At 34.2% G+C, this 18,589-nt stretch overlaps 1 protein-coding gene across 2 annotated transcripts; it reads left to right on the forward strand.

Moving 5' to 3' along the window:
• Positions 1–1,040: 1,040 nt before the first annotated feature.
• On the forward strand, positions 1,041–18,325 carry LOC107460287 (uncharacterized). 2 transcript variants are annotated; one of them, XM_016078640.3, is made up of 27 exons: positions 1,041–1,722; positions 2,144–2,209; positions 2,959–3,076; positions 3,187–3,296; positions 3,388–3,483; positions 3,915–4,038; positions 4,871–4,938; positions 6,515–6,601; positions 6,852–7,004; positions 7,129–7,224; positions 8,866–8,925; positions 9,032–9,150; positions 9,247–9,334; positions 11,337–11,441; positions 11,531–11,635; positions 11,720–11,772; positions 11,869–11,932; positions 12,517–12,651; positions 12,924–13,036; positions 13,109–13,202; positions 14,921–15,140; positions 15,735–15,865; positions 16,040–16,186; positions 16,424–16,552; positions 16,739–16,837; positions 17,544–17,582; positions 17,779–18,325. In XM_016078640.3, exons 1-27 carry the CDS (start codon positions 1,324–1,326, stop codon positions 17,914–17,916), a joined length of 3,156 nt encoding a protein of 1,051 aa, XP_015934126.1. In that variant the 5' UTR covers positions 1,041–1,323; the 3' UTR covers positions 17,917–18,325. The 2 variants fall into 2 exon arrangements, with proteins under 2 accessions (XP_015934126.1, XP_015934127.1); XM_016078641.3 differs by having other exon boundaries at positions 11,534–11,635.
• Positions 18,326–18,589: the final 264 nt, after the last annotated feature.

Raw genomic sequence — 18,589 nt, forward strand, 5'->3', positions numbered from 1 at the left:
TCTCCAATCATCATTTTTTCCTGTCACCTCCAATTTGTCTTTCCTACCAGCTTTGCCTTCGTAACGTCCATACTGGAAATAACAGAACTTCCAAATCTTGTAGGTATCGGATGGAACAATCTTGAATATGAAGGGAATAAAAGGAGATTTGCATGTAGAAGTCTCGCATGCGGCGGAGGGCGATGATGACACGGGGAAAGAGGCGGTGCCACTTGGACCATGCGTTGCGATGATATAGGCATAGGAGAACGAGCATGGAACTAGCATTAAAAGGCGACTGGATAGATTTCTCTGTGATAGCGCTATCGCCTCCCATCATGATTTCTCAACATCAATAACAAGGAGTTGAAGAAAAAGACAAAAGAGATGAAGAATGAAAGAAAGTATTCTGAACATTTGGGACTAGGATTGTATATTGGGAGATGGACCAAATTGAATCCAAAATTAGACTTAAGATAGTCCAGCTTGATAAAATATGACCACATTAATACTCCGACGCTGCCTTAGCACCGGAAGGAACATTAGGGACTATTATAGTGCCCAAACTCTATCTAAAAGATCACTATAGTGAAATTAAGATATCAAAAACCAAAGCAAATAATTGCATGAATTTCACATACTACCATGGAGATTTACTCTAGATATGCATGGTCCCAACTGAAATAGGAATTCAGAGTGTTTTTTGTTTTTTGACCCAACTAGGAAGGGAGATTGAACCGAGTAAAGAGAACGGCTCTGTTGCAGGGGCTTGGGTGGGCCTCCATCTACGGGCTATCTGTTCACCATCTTATATTGGCCTAAATTCAGACGTTACCTGTTTCTATATAGTTTCAGGTTCGATTTAAAACACACCAAAAAAGAAGTCCAGACCAAAATGAGAACTTCAAAAACCTGAATTGATAGTTTGAGACTCGATCGGCCATGACCAAAAAAAAAAAAAGAATTCATCGGCTGAAAATGAAAAGCAAAATATAAAAGAAAAAGAAAAAAAAGAGTCAGAGAGACGCTCCGGCAGTGACTTGTGACTTGTGACTTGTGATCCCTGAAGGGACAAAAAATCCTCGAAAAATAATCAAATAAAAAAAATACAAATAATAATAACGAAAATGAGGAAAGCGATTGAGATGAGAAAACCTAGACAGATCGATCGCGTGGACGACAGAAACGAAATTTGGCAGCAAAAGTGGAGCTTTTCTGTGATTGTCAATGCCATCATCATATTCATATGAATGAAAAGCGCAACCACCACAACCTCCTCCTGGTGATACCGCTAATCTCCGCCGCCTCCGCCTAGTTGTCAACGTCTGCATCTAATCGGAGAGGATGGAGCTGGCACAGTTGGAAGCATTGTGCGAGAGGCTGTACAACTCACAGGACTCGGTGGAACGTGCTCATGCGGAGAACACTCTGAAAGTGTTCTCCATGAACACTGAATACATTTCCCAATGCCAGTACATTCTGGATCACGCCCTGACCCCCTACGCTTTGATGCTCGCCAGTTCCAGCTTGTTGAAACAAGTCACTGAACACAGCCTTGCCTTGCAGCTTCGCCTTGACATATGGAGCTACCTCATCAACTACCTTGCCACTAGAGGACCCGAGTTACAGCCCTTTGTCACTGCTTCCTTGATTCAACTCCTCTCTCGACTCACCAAATTTGGATGGTTTGATGACGACCGTTTCCGCGACATTGTCAAAGAATCTATGAACTTCTTGACTCAGGTCATTCATCTCAACTCATTTTGCTTTGCGTTGATATCAATTACCCTAATTCGCTCAATGAGACCAAAAGAAAAAACCTATTCCACTCTTCTATTTGCTAATATAATTAATTCTCTTTTGTAATCATACTAGTTATCCGCATTCCTCCGTATGGTTTCTTCACCTTCTCTTTTATTCTTTATTTATGTTACTATCCATTTAGTTCAGAATATTCATTTACTTTGGCTATTGTAATTTTCTAATCCTGTTACTAGGTTAACCGGAGCTCAATTTACCCTAGGAAGTTGTTCGCTTGTTCATCATAGTAACTTTTACGTCAGTGTTTCTGGAGATATTGTTCACACGCTTGTTCATCATAGTAACTTTTAGATCAGTGTTTCTGGAGATATTGTTCACATCACAATTTCTCTCTTTTATCCAGGCAACACCAGGTCATTATGCCATTGGATTGAAGATATTAAATCAGCTTATCTCTGAGATGAATCAGGTTGGATTTTAACTTCTGCTACCTGAATATGTTTGGTGCTGTAGTGAATGTTTCAATTAAATGTTGAAAGCTTGATCATATTTAGTAGGTTTGTGCTGAAATTGTTTCGTATGGTTACCTGTGTTTTGTTCATGGAAGCCATATATGAGTTTTACTGTCCAAGTTTCTATGGAAAGTTTTGTGAATGAACGGACTATAGATTCCTTGATATAAATCAAATGAGGAAGCTGTCTAAAAATTCATTATACTGCTCTTCATACTTGTTCTTTATATCGAAAATGTTTTGCTTCTCATTACCGAGGATGTTTTACAGAGAGCCTGAAGAAAAATTTCATCTGAAAAGTTTGTAGGGTCACTTGAAGAAGGAACTAATATTTACTGTAATATTTTGTGTCGTTTCCTGGGGAAAGTGCTTGAGATTCTTGTAACCGCTATGCTTCCAAACTGTGTGAACTTCAGGGGTATAGGAGTCTTTTCCTTCTAAAATGTTTTATTTGTTTTCTTTTTCTTTCTATGATACTTATTGATGGATTTTAATACTCACATATTCCTTAACGAGTTTAAGTGTGGCAACCTATGCATCACAAGGTCATTGTTGAACAATCTCTAGGTTTTTGCAATGTTATCAGTTGCTTATGTTTTTCCATTATATAAGCGCTTTATAGCTTCTTTTTAAAAAAATTTTAAATTTTTTTATACTTTTTTTTATTGTGCTTAAGTATTTTCTTCTATCCTTAATCTTGCCTCAGGCTAATGCTGGTTTGCCTGCAACAAACCATCGAAGGGTAGCTTGCTCGTTTAGAGATCAATCTCTTTATCAAATATTTCAGATATCTTTAACGTCTTTGGGTCAACTAAAGAATGATGGTAAAATGTTTATATTCTAGCTTATTTTGTTTTGCTCACCTCACTTCATTTTTTTTTTGTATTATCCCTTGTTATTTGTTAGTTTGAGAATTGAGATCTATATTTTGCAGTCATTAGTCAATTGCAAGAGTTGGCGCTTTCTCTTTCTTTGAAATGTTTATCCTTTGATTTTGTGGGGACATCTATTGATGAAAGTTCGGATGAGTTTGGCACAGTTCAGGTATCGACTTGTTATAATTTATTTTTGAACATGTGTTGTTTTGAAGTCTTACATTTGGTTATTTATTGTTGTTTACTATGTTGGTTTGCAGATTCCATCTGGTTGGAAGCCAATTTTGGAGGATTCTTCAACACTGCAAATATTTTTTGATTACTATGCTATTACAAAGCCCCCTCTTTCAAAAGAGGTCTATATATGCATTTATTTTATTACTTCTATGATAATCAGGACTGAAAACCTCTGAACCACAATAATTGAATTCATTTTTGGTTCTTGTGAAATTCTCTGCCACATAGGTCTTACCAGGCTATTTATAGAAATGGTTTATAGCACCCATCCTCTTTTTTTCTTTTTAAAAAAAAAAAGAAAAAAAGTTTTTATGTGTTATTATCACTGATGTTAGATGAAAATATCATTTTTCTTATTATTCCGTTGTATTTTTTTAATAGAAAAGACGTATTTTATTATCTTCTCAATTCTAATTATTCCAGAAAGATGATAAAATAAGCTTCTTGACATATATATTTCTTTTAATTGTTGAAAATCTTTGGTTGTTGGTTCACCCAGTTTGCTACATTTTAACTTTATCTATTAGGAGTTAATTGGTTTACTTTCCAGGCATTGGAGTGCTTGGTGCGACTGGCTTCTATAAGGCGTTCTTTGTTTACAAATGATGCTGCTCGTTCTAAATTTTTGGCCCATTTAATGACAGGAACCAAAGTAATCCTACAAACAGGGCAAGGTGTTGTTGATTCGTTGATTTTATGCTTGTATCCTAATGAGTAACTGCATAAATTACCTTTCGTTTTGTACTTTTAGGTAAAAAAAAAAAGAGTTCTTATCTCTTTTTTGGTTGATAATCTGTTCTATATTGGATATGAATTATCAGTAATGATAACAACTTACCTCCACATTGTCTTGTACATGTTTCTTATGAATGCATTTGTCATCATGGTAATTTATCTTTGCTTGGGTTTTGATCTTTGTGGCTTTTCAACTAATAAATCAATTATTAATTGTTGGTTTAAGAAATGAGAGTTCTGATCTAATTTTCTTTACCCTACTCCTCCCAAAGCAATGCACAGAATAAGCTAGAAGATATGAAAATACAGTTTGCAAACAAGGGTTTTCCTAGCATATGGGACAGTTTGAATATCTTTTCCACTTCCAAATAGGTAGAAGATATGTAGGGTGATATTTTTTCTATATGTGGAGGTAATAATGGAGTTATATGGGATTATCTCGAATGATTTGGGAAAATTTGGCTTCAAGCATCCTGTAAATGCTTTTATTCTGTACTGCATAGATCGGCCTCTCACGTAACAGGATTTTCTGATCAGGAGTTGTTCATACTTCATAGATGGAATTTTGCTGGACACATGGTTCTCTCTTATAAACTGCTATTCAGGAAATATGAGTTGAAATGTTGATTATATTGTACTTTATTTTAAGCCCTGGCAAATTCACATGACCAATATTTAAGAAATATTTTATTTCTTCATTTTCATTTCCTTTTTTTTTTTACTTCTTGTTTTCCATATCTTTATTAGTTTGACCCTTGTATTGGGGAGCAGGTCTTGCAGATCATGATAATTACCATGAGTTTTGTCGTCTTCTTGGTCGGTTCAGAGTGAATTATCAGGTAGCTTTGTGTTGTTTATCTTTTTTTTTATTACCCTTATCATGGATTCTAATTGGTGGCGACACACAGTACATTGGCCCAGATATGAGGTTCCCATAGTTAAGCATAGAATTTAGGGCACTCAAATTTGGTATCACTTTGAGACACTTGAATTGGTTCCTCTCTCCGCACATCAAAAATAGCACTTTTATGTTTTAATTTAGTGGGATACAACTTTTTAAAGAATTATCATTGATTCATTTTTAAGCTAATAATACTTAGGGCTTGTTTGGGTGAGCTTTTAAGAAAAGATCTTTTTTTGAGTTATCCTTTTTTAAAAGATCTTATAGAGAAGTAAAAGTAATTTTATGTTTGGATATCTCATATTAAAAGATCTTTTTATCTATCAATTATGTTTGGGTATAACAATATAAAAGTACTTTTTTGTTTATTTATTACATGAAAAACATCTTTTTTTTAAGGAAAAAAAGATCTTTTAAAAAAAGATGTAAATTACAGCTTCTCAAAAAAGATCTTTTTTTGATTTTACTAGTGCTTTTACTTTTACTACTAGAAATTTGCCAAACACGTTAAAAAATTAAAAAAGATCTTTTTTCATTGAAAAAAGATCTTTTTTTAACAAAATAATGGCGCCCAAACATGCACTTAGCTCTTTGAAAAAACAGAAGCAGAAGCAATTTTTAGTAAAATTATATTCCAAAACTTTAATTTACTCATTATTATTATTATTATTATTATTATTATTATTATTATTATTATTATTATTATAAAGTTAAAGTACTTCTGAAATAATCTATTAGATGCAAAATACTTTTGTCTAAAACATAAGACTCTACTAAAAACAATTAAGGGAAAATATCATGTTTTCAAAAATTTTTCCAAACCCCCCTTTTTATAGACTTGTGGGGTTGTAAGTTTCAGTGTGCACAATTTGAATTTAAAATCATCATTTGAGAATATGCACTGTATATTCTAATTGACATATCATTTAAATTTAATGCAATTAGTATGTCTTAGACATATAAGGTAGGAATAATTATATCTTAGACAGTTGTAACTACTTGTTGATGCTTTCTATGATACGTTCCCACTGTTTTAAGAGCTTCACTCGTGGGAAATAAAATTTCATATGTTTTATTTTGTTTATAACTGCTTGGGGTAATGCAAGGCATTAATCTTTAGGTCTCGAGCTTTCCCTCTATTGCTTCTTCATTTATCAGTACTCCTCTGTTGTCGCTTAACCAAATGTATATATCTTTTGTTATCCATATTTGATTACATTCAATGCGCTTGAAAATCAATCTCAAATGTAATTTCCCTTCCTGAAACTGCAGCCCTAAAACTATTTGAAGGAATGCTGGAGGACTATTTTGATTTATTCTAATGAATTGTTAATTTTATAATACTAGAAATACTTTGACAGTCAGGTTACAAAATTTGGAGAAATAACAGATATTTGTACATTCAATAGTTTATAGTTTATCTAATAGGATCATCCTTGCATCTGTAACTACCTTCTCTCACCTTTAAGATGGAACTCTTCCTTTAGATAAATTCATAAAAATAAATGCTGCAGTTGTCAGAGCTTGTAAATGTGGAAGGCTATAGTGATTGGATACGTTTGGTTGCGGAGTTCACTCTCAAATCTTTACAATCATGGCAGGTTAATTACTATCTCTTTTAAGAATTTTGAAGAGAATACACAATGTGCTGTGGTTCACAAATCACATAATTTTTTGTCGTAAAGGCATTTATTTATCTTTGGCATGATGGCACATGTTTCCCTTTGAAAATAAATTTGGGATGACATTCTATGAGAATTATCACTATGACATATTTCATTTGTTACCAGAATTCCAACATAGGTTATTTGCAAGTATAATGTCTTGATTATGTTGATACCTTATTGTCAGTGGGCCAGCAATAGTGTGTACTACCTTTTAGGGCTGTGGTCTAGATTGGTGTCTTCTGTTCCATATTTGAAAGGTGATGCACCAAGCTTGCTGGATGAATTCGTTCCTAAGATTACTGAGAGTTTCATCACATCGAGGTTCAACTCTGTGCAGGTATTCCAAACTTCTTGTCCATGTTCTGCTTTGTTGCTTGCTGTGTTACTGGCCACTGTATGTATTAACATTTAGCATAATAGCTAGCTGTCAGAATGTAATTTCTTATGCCTGTTTTTTACAGGCTGGATTACCTGATGATCTTTCTGAGAACCCCTTAGACAATGCTGAACTTCTTCAGGATCAATTAGATTGCTTTCCATACCTTTGCAGATTTCAGGTATCTTATATTATCACCTACTGTTGTACTGTTGTTATGTGAGATAATTTAATTAAAAGGTAAGTAATGAGTCGAAAGTAGGATATAAGCAAAGAAGCATAATACGACAAAGGTAAAAACCAGTATTGTCAAAAGCTGAAATGATCCTTGAACTAGTAAGAATATGATTTTTTAGTCAAGTTATATATTCATTGAAGAATAACAATATAAAACAATAAGTAAAAATGATACGATGTACTCCCTCCCTTATGTGTCATTTTGGCTTATATTATTTGTTCCACAATATTTGTCATTATCTTTTTTCTTTTCAGAATTTATTCTTAAATTATCAATATACCCTTTATCTATAAAGTTGTTAAAATTATTCAACTATTCTCTATCTTTGTTAATTAAGTTGTTTAGTAATATTATCTTTAGATTACACTTGATTTCCAGTTTCTTAATGATTGTCCATTGTGACAGATAAAAAAGAATGGAGCGAGTATATCTTAACTATAAATGATGGTAATAAATGATGCTACCATGTTGATACTATAATGATTGTAATTAATGGTTATGTAAGTCAATAAGTTCGACGAATATAATTAACAAATCTCCGACAATTTAAAAATTTGGTATGTGGAATAATTTTCCATTCTTAAAACTTCTATTCCCAGAAAAACTTTTGAGAATGACATTTTGGTGAAAATACCTGGGAATGAACCATTTTTCCTTTGGGTGGACACTAACATTCCTCAAAGTACTATATATTTTTTAAAAGTACTCCCAAAAAAGAAAGAAAAGAAAAGAAAAACATAGTGGTGACTGGTGGCAGTGGGTGGACAGCAGTGGTTGACTGGGTGCAGTTGTAGTTGATTAGTGACCGGAGTCAAGGGCTAATGAGGACTGCCTTCTCTTTTCTACCAACTTTAAGCCCCAATTAGTATTCTTTATTTAGATTATGTGGAAATGTTCCTTTTGACAATTTACATAATCTGTGTTACTAATCCCTTGTGTATCTTGGTGCTTCTAACCATCCACTTCTTTTTCTTGAGCTGCCCTTATTTTCTGTTTCTGTTAATACATGAATAATAAATCATCCAAACAGTAGCAAAAACTCAATCTCAATAAGGTTGGTCTTTTGAGCCCGCTTCAAGACAAGATTACTAATTATCCAATCCTGGGGTAATAAGACTCGTCTGTTTCTAATTTTTTTTTTCTCTTTTACTAATTTTATCTTTTTGCTTTGGCATAATCATTCATATCCATTCTCATGATTTCCCATTGCGAGGTGGTAATGACAATAGGGTGATTCATCTCTTGGAAGGTAACTTACTCAGGAATATTCTTTGAACCCCATGCCAGACATGGGAATCCAACATTCCCATGATTACATTCTTGGGAATGTGAAAAGATTCTGCATACCAGATGCTATTAGGGTTTGACATTATATGAGATAAATTGACCATCAAAGAACAATTTTGCTTTGATTCCTCCAGCTTTTTATCTATGAATGTTTTGGGATTTATATTATTACTATTTACCTGAATATAATTTTTCTTCTAAGCTCTAACATAAAAAAAAAACTATTTATTATATTGATTTCTGCTACAATTTGCTGAGAAATATTTGTTCTTTAATTCCTTTGTTTTTATTTTGCAGTATGAAAGCTGTAGTTTATTTATAATAAACATAATGGAGCCAGTTCTGCAAATATATTCGGTGTGGCTATAACTTTCACTTGAGTGCTGTGATTTTATCCTTTTGTACCTTCAAAATCAAATAGTTGGGTAATTAGTTTTGGCTACTTGTTCAATGACCCAACTAGGAAAGAGCAAGAGTCCAAGCTAGTGATAACAGCGACCTTGCTGTGATTGAAGACAAACTTGCTTGGATTGTTCATATCATTGCTGCGATTCTTAAGATAAAACAGTCTACTGGTTGTAGGTAAAATATTATTTTTCTTTCTTTTGTATTGCAGTTCTGAGCATTGTTCTGATTCATATGTATGTAAATTGTTTGTACTTTTCCCCCTATATGTAGTGTGGAGTCCCAGGAAGTTTTTGATGCTGAAATTTCGGCACGAGTCTTGCAGTTGATTAATGTAACTGACAGTGGAGTACACAGTCAGGTATACAAACACAGTTTTTTTATGAATTGTTCTTTTTTTTTTAAAAAATACTAGCATCACAATGAATACATTGTTTGAAAATGGCACTTATATTTTGTAACTTGTATTTATCCTTTTTGTTGAATAAGGATTTATTGATTTTTCTAGCATAATTTTCCTTCATTTCTTTTTGTTAAAGCATTTTTTTTAAGAGTTGAGCAGGGGAATGCAAATATAAAGTAGGTCAGAATAAGGCGTCCTGCGTATTAAGATAGGAGACCTTTTGTGGGGTGGGGGGGGGGTTGTTGATAAAGGAACAAGAGGCAACTATGAATGCTGAATGCAATACATGTTAGAGATAGTTTGGCTCCATTCTACAATTTCTAATATTATAGTACAATTCAGGCATCCGTACTTTGAGTTGTCAGGACTGAAATAGGCTTTTAACTCTACTTTTTTAAGTATTTAACATCGTTGTATGACAAATGATGTGCACACTTTGTACACCTCATGTACATTGTAAATCTTGGATATAAAATCATTTGTGTCAAAAACCTAGCAGCTTAGACTTTTTGAGAGATATGATTCAAGATGTGGTATCAGATTGTATTACTAGAAGCTCTAGTGTTCAAGTGTCCCCCCAACCCATCCAACCACCACACCACAACTAAGGATAAACTACTAGTTCTATCCACAGATGATCAGAATGCTGACAAACCTATTCACGAAAAAGCAAAACTAACCTTATACCCATGAAAGATGGGATTTTCTTGACAAAACTACACAAACTCTAAAAAACCATTTAAAAAAAAATCCCCAAATTATCCTCTAACCTAACCATATCCCAACTGTAATCTTTTTTCACCTCCAATCTCCAATCTTCTACTAGACCACTACTGTGTACTGTCACCACCACCAGTCCTACCTTGTGCTTTACACGGTTCACTTCCGTGGTTCTCTACACCATCTCTACATTTTTTCTTGTTCAGTTTCTTATGCAGTAGATGTGCCTCAATTGTCTTTAACATCTTTCAAAATTTTCTGGCACGACATAATTCCAAGCTCAAACCACTCTCTATGTTAAGTGCATATTACCTGATATCAACAGATTGGTTGGTATATTAACATTAACTCCCAAAGTTTACAATGCAACCACTTCGATGGGGAAAAACATTTTAACACAGTAATCTCTACCTTCTATAACTATTCTAGTTTGTCACAAAAATGAAAATCTACAATTGGTGTCGATAGCAAAAAGAAAACCTTGATTTGGCACAACAGAAAAACCAAATTAATGTTAAATGCACTGATCTCTTTAAGCAAGAAATAATTCGCCTACCCCATGAAGCCAGAACTCTTTCTCTCGGACCTGCTCAGTCAGTGGAGCAATGGCTTTCAAGCACTTGACATGAAGCAAAACCCTGCCTATTGATGTGCTTCTATTCAGTGAGTGGTGGTGGTGGATCGGGAATTGGAGATTGGGGTGGAGTAGAATTAGAGTTGGATTAGGTTAGGTCAGGTCAGAGGGTAATTTGAGGATTTTAAATGATTTTTTAGAGTTTGGATAGTTTTGTCAAGAGAAACCCATCTTTTATGGGTATAAGGTTAGTTTCGTTTTCTCGTGGGTAGATTTGTCAGCGCTTTGAACATTCATGGATAGAAATGGTAGTTTATCCCCACAAATAAAATTTGAATTTCAGCACAAGCTTGGATGATCTATGCTTCAAGCTTAGGCATGTTAAATATAAAACCATTTTCTGTGCCTCTACCCAATAGCTTAAGCTTTTGGGAGAGATGACTCATGATTGTAACTAATTTGTACACACACATACACATGCAACTGGATGAAGTCATTTGGTTTCCATGAAATGCCAAGACCTAATATTTTTTCTCAATGCAGTAATTGATCTGTCTTTTTTTGTTGGTTTTATTATTTTTCCTTTTTGTTTTCCTTGATAGTGAATGTGGCTATATGCTATGCTTTGGAATTTTCTTATTTGCTCATTTTACTGCCATTTGACAGAGATATGGTGAAGTAAGCAAACAAAGACTTGATAGGGCAATTCTTACTTTCTTTCAGCATTTCCGAAAGTCTTATGTTGGGGATCAGGCCATGCATTCGTCCAAGGTTATACACTAATGCAGTTACTGACAATAAGAAATAACAAAATAAATTTAGGTCCCTGTGTATTTTTGATGTATTATTTTGTGTTGCAGCAGTTATATGCCAGATTATCAGAGCTTCTTGGCCTTCACGATCATCTGTTGATGTTGAATGTGATCATTGGCAAGATTGCAACTAACCTTAAGTGCTATACAGAGGTGCATTTGTTGTGCACAAGATATGTTTGTCTTATATTTCTGAGTTCTATAGTGATTTAACACACTTTTAGTGTGTCGTTTCAGTCTGAAGAGGTGATTGATCACACCTTGAGTCTTTTCTTGGATCTTGCATCTGGGTTAGTTTTAACTGAATCGAAGAATATTAGCAACCTCCTTTTTGTGGTTAAGACAATCCACCTAAATTTGCTGATGTACACTATCTTTTTTGACAGATATATGACTGGAAAACTACTTCTGAAGTTGGACACAGTGAAATTTATTGTTGCCAACCATACAGTAGGTTATCTATTTTCTTAGTTACTCAATTTCTATTGTATGATTTAGTATTTATCTTCCAAAATCATATAAATTGCTAGAAAAATATGGACTCATTGTAGAGGGACTGGATGGCCAAATTTCTTTCTTGCTAAACGGTTTCCTCTTCACATGAGCTTTCTTCCAGCACCATCTTAAGCATTTTTCTGCATGTCTCTGCCTCAGCTTTGGTTCGATGTTGTTTTGGTTTCTCTCTAGAGGTCTGCAGATGCTTGTTTCAAAGAAGTTGCTGTTTTCGGATAGATAAAGAGTGGCGCAGTCCTGCTACAATTTTATTTTCTGATGCACTATGTTATCTCTGATTTGAGCTATTCGATTCAGCCACACCTCCCCTCTTCTTTCTGTTGATGTTCCATTCCATTTAAAATAAAATAAAATATACCTACAAATTACTTTTGTCTTTAAGGCAATCGACAATAATGTTGCATTCTTATCTTTTCTTAATGTGTTTATTTTGCTTCTTTGTGCTCATAATTTTCTATTTTTTTCTTGCATAGAAGTAGATTCCTCTACGTATTTGTTCTAATTCTTATTAAAATTTTCAGAGAGAACATTTTCCATTTTTAGAAGCCAAGAGATGTTCTCGCAGCAGAACGACTTTCTATTACACTATTGGCTGGCTGATTTTCATGGAGGATAGCCCTGTGAAATTTAAATCTTCAATGGATCCACTCCAGCAGGTACTTTATCACAAATACTCGTAATATGCTTGCATATTCAGTTTTCATCTCAGTATCTAATTCATTCTTGATGAGTCAATGCTGATCCAATTGTAGCCGTTTCTACTATCCTCTAGGTTATTCGTGAGTGCAGTATAAGAAGTAATAATTCTTTTATTATTTTTATTTAACTAATTATGGCATCTAGCTTAATTTTTTTCTCATAATTAATTGGTTAAGCCTTTGTGTTCTGGGTTCTGGGTGAAGACAGCATATGTTGCTTTGCGTTTCAGGTTTTTCTCAGTTTGGAATCAACTCCTGATTCTATGTTTCGAACAGATGCTGTCAAGTTTGCACTTGTTGGTTTGATGCGGGACCTTAGAGGAATTGCAATGGCTACAAATAGGTTGGTACTTGTGCTTGTTCTATCATTTAAGATGAGGAAAGCAAATAAAACTGACATGTTTGTTTTTCCTAGCCGCCGAACTTATGGCCTTCTATTTGATTGGTTGTACCCTGTGCACATGCCTCTACTTTTAAAAGGCATCTCGCATTGGACAGACACCCCAGAGGTAATGGAGCATAATTGCAATTTTTGGTACCTTAATGCATATTAAATGGTTAGTTTTAGTACTCTCATTCTACAGATGCTAGTGTAGCACAGGAATTACTACATAATATCATAACGTGGACTCTGTTGTGTTTGCCAATCTCGTTGACAGCAACTGTCTTCTTTTTCCCTTTTTGTCATATTTTTTAAAACTTTTATACATTTGATCAGCTAGACATGTAATGGTGGTTTTGGACACACTTAAGCATCTAGTTTCCTGTCATGACTCATGTATGGTTTTAGTGTTAGCATTATTAGGCACAAAAGAAGTAAGTAGTTATAGTGTTCATAATTACATGTATCCAAGGAGATGATCTTAGCTTTTATGGGAGGCCAGGAGCTCCACAAATGACCGTGGCTGTGTTCATACGGAAGGCACAGCCATTTGGTGTAGCTCTTCTGGAGGTTCACTGATGCAAATGTGGCTGCTGCTTCTGACTCTTGCTTTGAGGTTATTTCTTGGTGATAATGGTGTATTAGACTATTGGCATTTCTCAAATTGGAATGAGATTTGCAATTATATTTTTAGCAGTCTATTACCAATATTTTCTTAATAGAAAGATGTTTGGCCTGGGTTGATATAGAATAAAGAGCATTGTGCTGGTCAGTCTACAGAGAATCAAACTTAGATCATGGGCAAAACATCTATATGCAAATAATGAGTGTTTAACTGCTAATCTGGCTATTGCTAATCACAGTCCTTGGTGAAAGAACTGTAGTTGTACTTGCAAGTCTATCCCTGCCTATTTATCTAAGCCATTGGAATTTTTGGATTGGAATTGTTAGGAACTGGTATTAGATAAAGGAAATGGAAGAATCAAGTACTGTATACTAATGGAGCTTATCTGGAATTAGTGTGTGAAAGTGAAACTAGAGAAATAAGGATAGTTGCATGTATTAATTAGCAAAGAATGTTGATGTGTTGTGGAGCTTTTGATATGCTCAGGTATCTAATGAATTTCACCAAGTTGAACTGCCCCCTCATTCCTCACACCCCTCATACTTGTATTCCTCTCATAGCTGCATTCTGTTCATTCCTTTGTTAACTTCTTCCATATACTTTGACTTTGGTCATGGGTCATATGTGGAGGGTCCTATTTCTTTGATAGAAATTAATGCAAGAGAAAAGGGAAATTAGTGGATGGATAAAAAGATCCTAAAAATGCTAAAATAACAACACAGAAAGCAGGAAAAACTCAACAATACAGCAAATTTGCAGAAGGTTTCTGCTTAAACAGAGATATCACCTCCCTTGAAACAGCTTGGACTACTGAGCCAAAGTCATAAACTCAACCATATCCAATATTGGGTTTAGGAAAGATGTACGTTGTATGATGGGATTGTCTTGCTCCAGATAAATGTGGAAAAGGATTGAAAAGACTTCATGTTTGATGTTTCCACCAATTTTTTTTCCTTAACTTTCTGCACCAAAACTATTATAAAGATACAGCACTCTCCATTGTGTTTCTTCTGGATATCTTGCATTCAGATTTGGTGATGCTACTAATACAAATGTAAATCAATAATATAACCAAATTGGATATTATGTTTTCTTTTCTTTTTTATTTTTTGTTTTGTTTTGTTTTTGTTTATTTTCCCCCTTTTCTTTCTTTGAATGTTCATAATCCCCCCAACCCCCACCTGGCCCTCCGGGCTGATGAGGCTTGCTTGTTTCTTCAGGTTACCACCCCATTGTTGAAGTTCATGGCCGAGTTTGTGCTAAATAAAGCTCAACGTTTGACATTTGACTCTTCTTCTCCCAATGGCATACTTCTCTTCCGAGAAGTCAGTAAACTGATTGTTGCTTATGGATCAAGGGTTTTGTCTCTTCCCAATGCTGCTGATATATATACATACAAGTACAAAGGAATATGGATATGTTTGACAATTCTGGCAAGAGGTGAAACCCACTCTTTTAGGTTCTTCTTATTCTCATCCATGGTTTAGTTTTCCACCTTAATTTTATTGGCTGTGCTTGGAAGTTACAGTAACCGTCATTTTTTTATGTTATATAACTTAACGAGTTCTTTGAATGATTTTTTTGAATATGTCTATTTATCACTGGCAAATCTACATTCATATCTCTCTAAATGTACTTAGTTTGACATGATTTCTTTGGTATATTGACTACATAGTTGGGATGGTGAATAAATTACATCCTCCATCCTATTATCTAACTGAACAACAATACCAAGTTCGATCCTATTATCTAACTGAACAACAAATACCAAGTTGCCTACATTTTTTCTACCCCCACAAAAGATGGAAAAAGTTACGACACTATTTTCCAATATGCTCTACTTAACATGGCTTCAACTTCCAACTGAACTTGGCAAAAAAATTATCATAACTCTTGCAATGAAACTAAGAAAGAAATTCTGTTGGCATGTAGGGCCTTGGGTTGTCTTGGTTTCTAACTGTCCTGAAACTCTAAATTAATGGTATTGCCGTGAGGCCTAAATCCTTAATAGTATTGTATTTTGCCAAATGACAGCCCTTTCAGGAAATTATGTCAACTTTGGAGTATTTGAATTATATGGTGACAGAGCACTGTCTGATGCACTAGATGCTTCTCTAAAGATGACACTGTCAATTCCTTTGTCTGATATATTGGCTTATCGAAAGGTATGAGAACTATTTTCCTGTCCTTTATTATAATTTATATTCCTTATTCTTCATATTATATTTTAGTGCATGACGATGGGTATAAAAACAAAGATTCTGTGTATAATTAATAATTAAAGGAATTATACCAAACATTTTTAAGGTGAATCTTACATAGTTTTTGGTTTTATGCAGCTAACAAGAGCATATTTTGCCTTACTGGAGGTTTTGTTCAACAGCCACCTTACTTTCATATTAAACTTGGACACAAACACTTTCATGCATATAGTTGGGTCCCTTGAATCTGGACTTAAAGGCCTGGATACGAGTATCTCATCACAGGTTATGGCTTGCTATTTCTTATTTGCATCCTCCTTTCTTTAGAGTAACTCATTTTATTTCGCTGTTTCTTTTGGTTTCTCAAGGATTAGGATTTAAATTACTTCTCTATGAACATATTTTATGATTAGACAGAGTTTTTCTTTTACATGTAGCTGACTCTACCTTTTTGGAGAAGGCTATGCAATTGTTTTTTTGCTTTCTTGTGAGGTTGCTAATCTTTTCAATTTCCGGTCACAGTGTGCGTCTGCTGTTGATAATTTGGCTGCTTTCTATTTTAACAACATCACTATGGGAGAGGCTCCAACCTTACCTGCATCTGTCAATCTTGCTCGTCACATTGCAGAGTGTCCCAATCTATTTCCAGAAGTATGATTTCTTTTCTTATTTTATTCACTACTATTTACTAGTTTAAAAGTGTAAAATGTTTGCTCTAAAAGTTTGATTGAACATATTTCTTTGCTCATTTTATTATTTTTTCCTCCTCTGAATGTAGGAGTGGGGAAGCATTTTTTTTAATTTATTTTACTTGGAATCTATCTTCTGCTTACTCAGATTTTGAAGACCCTTTTTGAGATAATTTTGTTTGAAGAGTGTGCCAACCAGTGGAGCCTGAGCAGGCCAATGTTGAGCTTGATACTTATTAGTGAGCAGGTACTCCAGCTTGTAAATCTCACTTCTATTTCATTATTGTTGTTTTGAAATTTGAACACAATAATTTAATTCATATTCACACTTACTATATTAGACTTGCATGTATCTATTTTTGGTTTAATTACTCTGTTGGTCAATATAGTTTTATCAAATTCGCAATTAGGTCTCTATTTTTTTTCTTTCAATTGGGTCCCTGCACTACTTTTAATTTTGTAATTACGTCTTTGTCAGTATAAAAAATGTTAATGAAATATTTCTTCAGAACTTGAAGGTACCCACAATTGAGAACCTAATTAAATCTTTTGACTACATGTTTTTTGGGAAGAATAACCCGTTAATTTTAGCGTTTTTGATACGGAAAGGACTTAATTACAAAATTAAAAGTAGTGTAGAGATCTAACTAAAAGGGAAAAAAAGTATAGGGACCTAATTATAAATTTGAAAAAAGTACAAAGACTAATAGAATAATTAAACCTCTATTTTTCAACTAATTTATGCTAAAAAATTGAGTTTATCCTTCCAATAATTAGTTACTTATGGGCAACATATTAGATATATGCTGTAAATATAACCATGTGAGACTAGTTATTCACACTACCCCAACTACACAGATTAATTATATACAGTAAATATAGCACTTGGCAACTTTGCTCTATATTTGATTGATACTAAACAGATGCCAAACTAAATTATGATTTACTTGCAGATATTCTCAGATTTGAAAGTTCAGATATTGTCATCACAGGTAGTTTCCTTCTCCCTTAAATTCAGAGTTGAATTATGCAATTTTCAGTTCCTGATGGTTTCTCGAACAAAATATTGAGTGTGACTGATGACAAATTTGTGCTTTTGTTATCAATTGTATTGGGCTAGTTGGAACCAAAGGTTATGTTTTCCGCCGTGTTCATGCTTTGTAACCCCATATTGATTATTTGTTGCAGCCAATGGATCAGCACCAGCGACTCTCTTTATGTTTTGATAAACTAATGGCAGATGTTACTCGAAGCTTGGATTCAAAAAACAGGGATAAGTTTACTCAAAACCTAACCATATTTCGCCATGAATTCCGTGCCAAATAATTCAAAGCTATGTTAAGGAGTTTAATGTGAGAAGGGTTGATATCTGTATATTGTCTGTTTGGAGAGTTCCTTTGTTTTGGTGGGCATCATAGAATATACTAAGAAGAAGCAACTAAGCAGCCACTTTATGTGATTTCTTCATATAATCTTGTGTGAGAGAAATTCATTATGGTTCATGGTGTGGAAGATCAGGTGTATATTTTGTGGTGTTACAGCATAGTTCTATTTGTACCCAGGTTTGGGTGATTCAAATCCAAGTTAACAGATAAGAGGAGATTTGGCAGATATGAAGAAGTGGTTAGAACAAAGGGGAAGAAGGGATTAAGGGCGTAGCGATTGGGTTAGAATATATTCTTTTCAAAATACATGTATATTAGTATCCATATTTGTTTTAGAAACATGTTACTGTATGATATTTTGTAGGGATTAATGCAAATCCTAACATGGTTTTCAAATAATCAAATTGTTTATGCCCTATCCCAAAAAATATAACCAGGTCCAAAGTGAATAAAGGTTCGATCAAGAGATTTGACTTTATTGACACCTATTTGACCTCAAGGAGGTTGGATATGGCAACGGCAGCACAACTATACTTATCTCAATAAGTAATTAATTCTTAAGATACTTTTCATCTATCTAGACGAGAGATTTTAACAAATTTTTCTAGAAAAAA

Source organism: Arachis duranensis, chromosome 8 (genome assembly GCF_000817695.3).
Source record: "Arachis duranensis cultivar V14167 chromosome 8, aradu.V14167.gnm2.J7QH, whole genome shotgun sequence".
In the NCBI taxonomy this organism is placed as follows: Eukaryota; Viridiplantae; Streptophyta; class Magnoliopsida; order Fabales; family Fabaceae; genus Arachis; species Arachis duranensis.

Coding starts and splice junctions, on each gene's coding strand:
- LOC107460287 (XM_016078640.3), top strand. CDS start 1,324: ATGGAGCTGGCACAGTTGGAAGCATTGTGCGAGAGGCTGTACAACTCA. Junction 8,926..9,031: donor CAGTTCTGCAAATATATTCG/GTGTGGCTATAA, acceptor TGACCCAACTAG/GAAAGAGCAAGAGTCCAAGC. Junction 15,866..16,039: donor ATATATTGGCTTATCGAAAG/GTATGAGAACTA, acceptor GGTTTTATGCAG/CTAACAAGAGCATATTTTGC.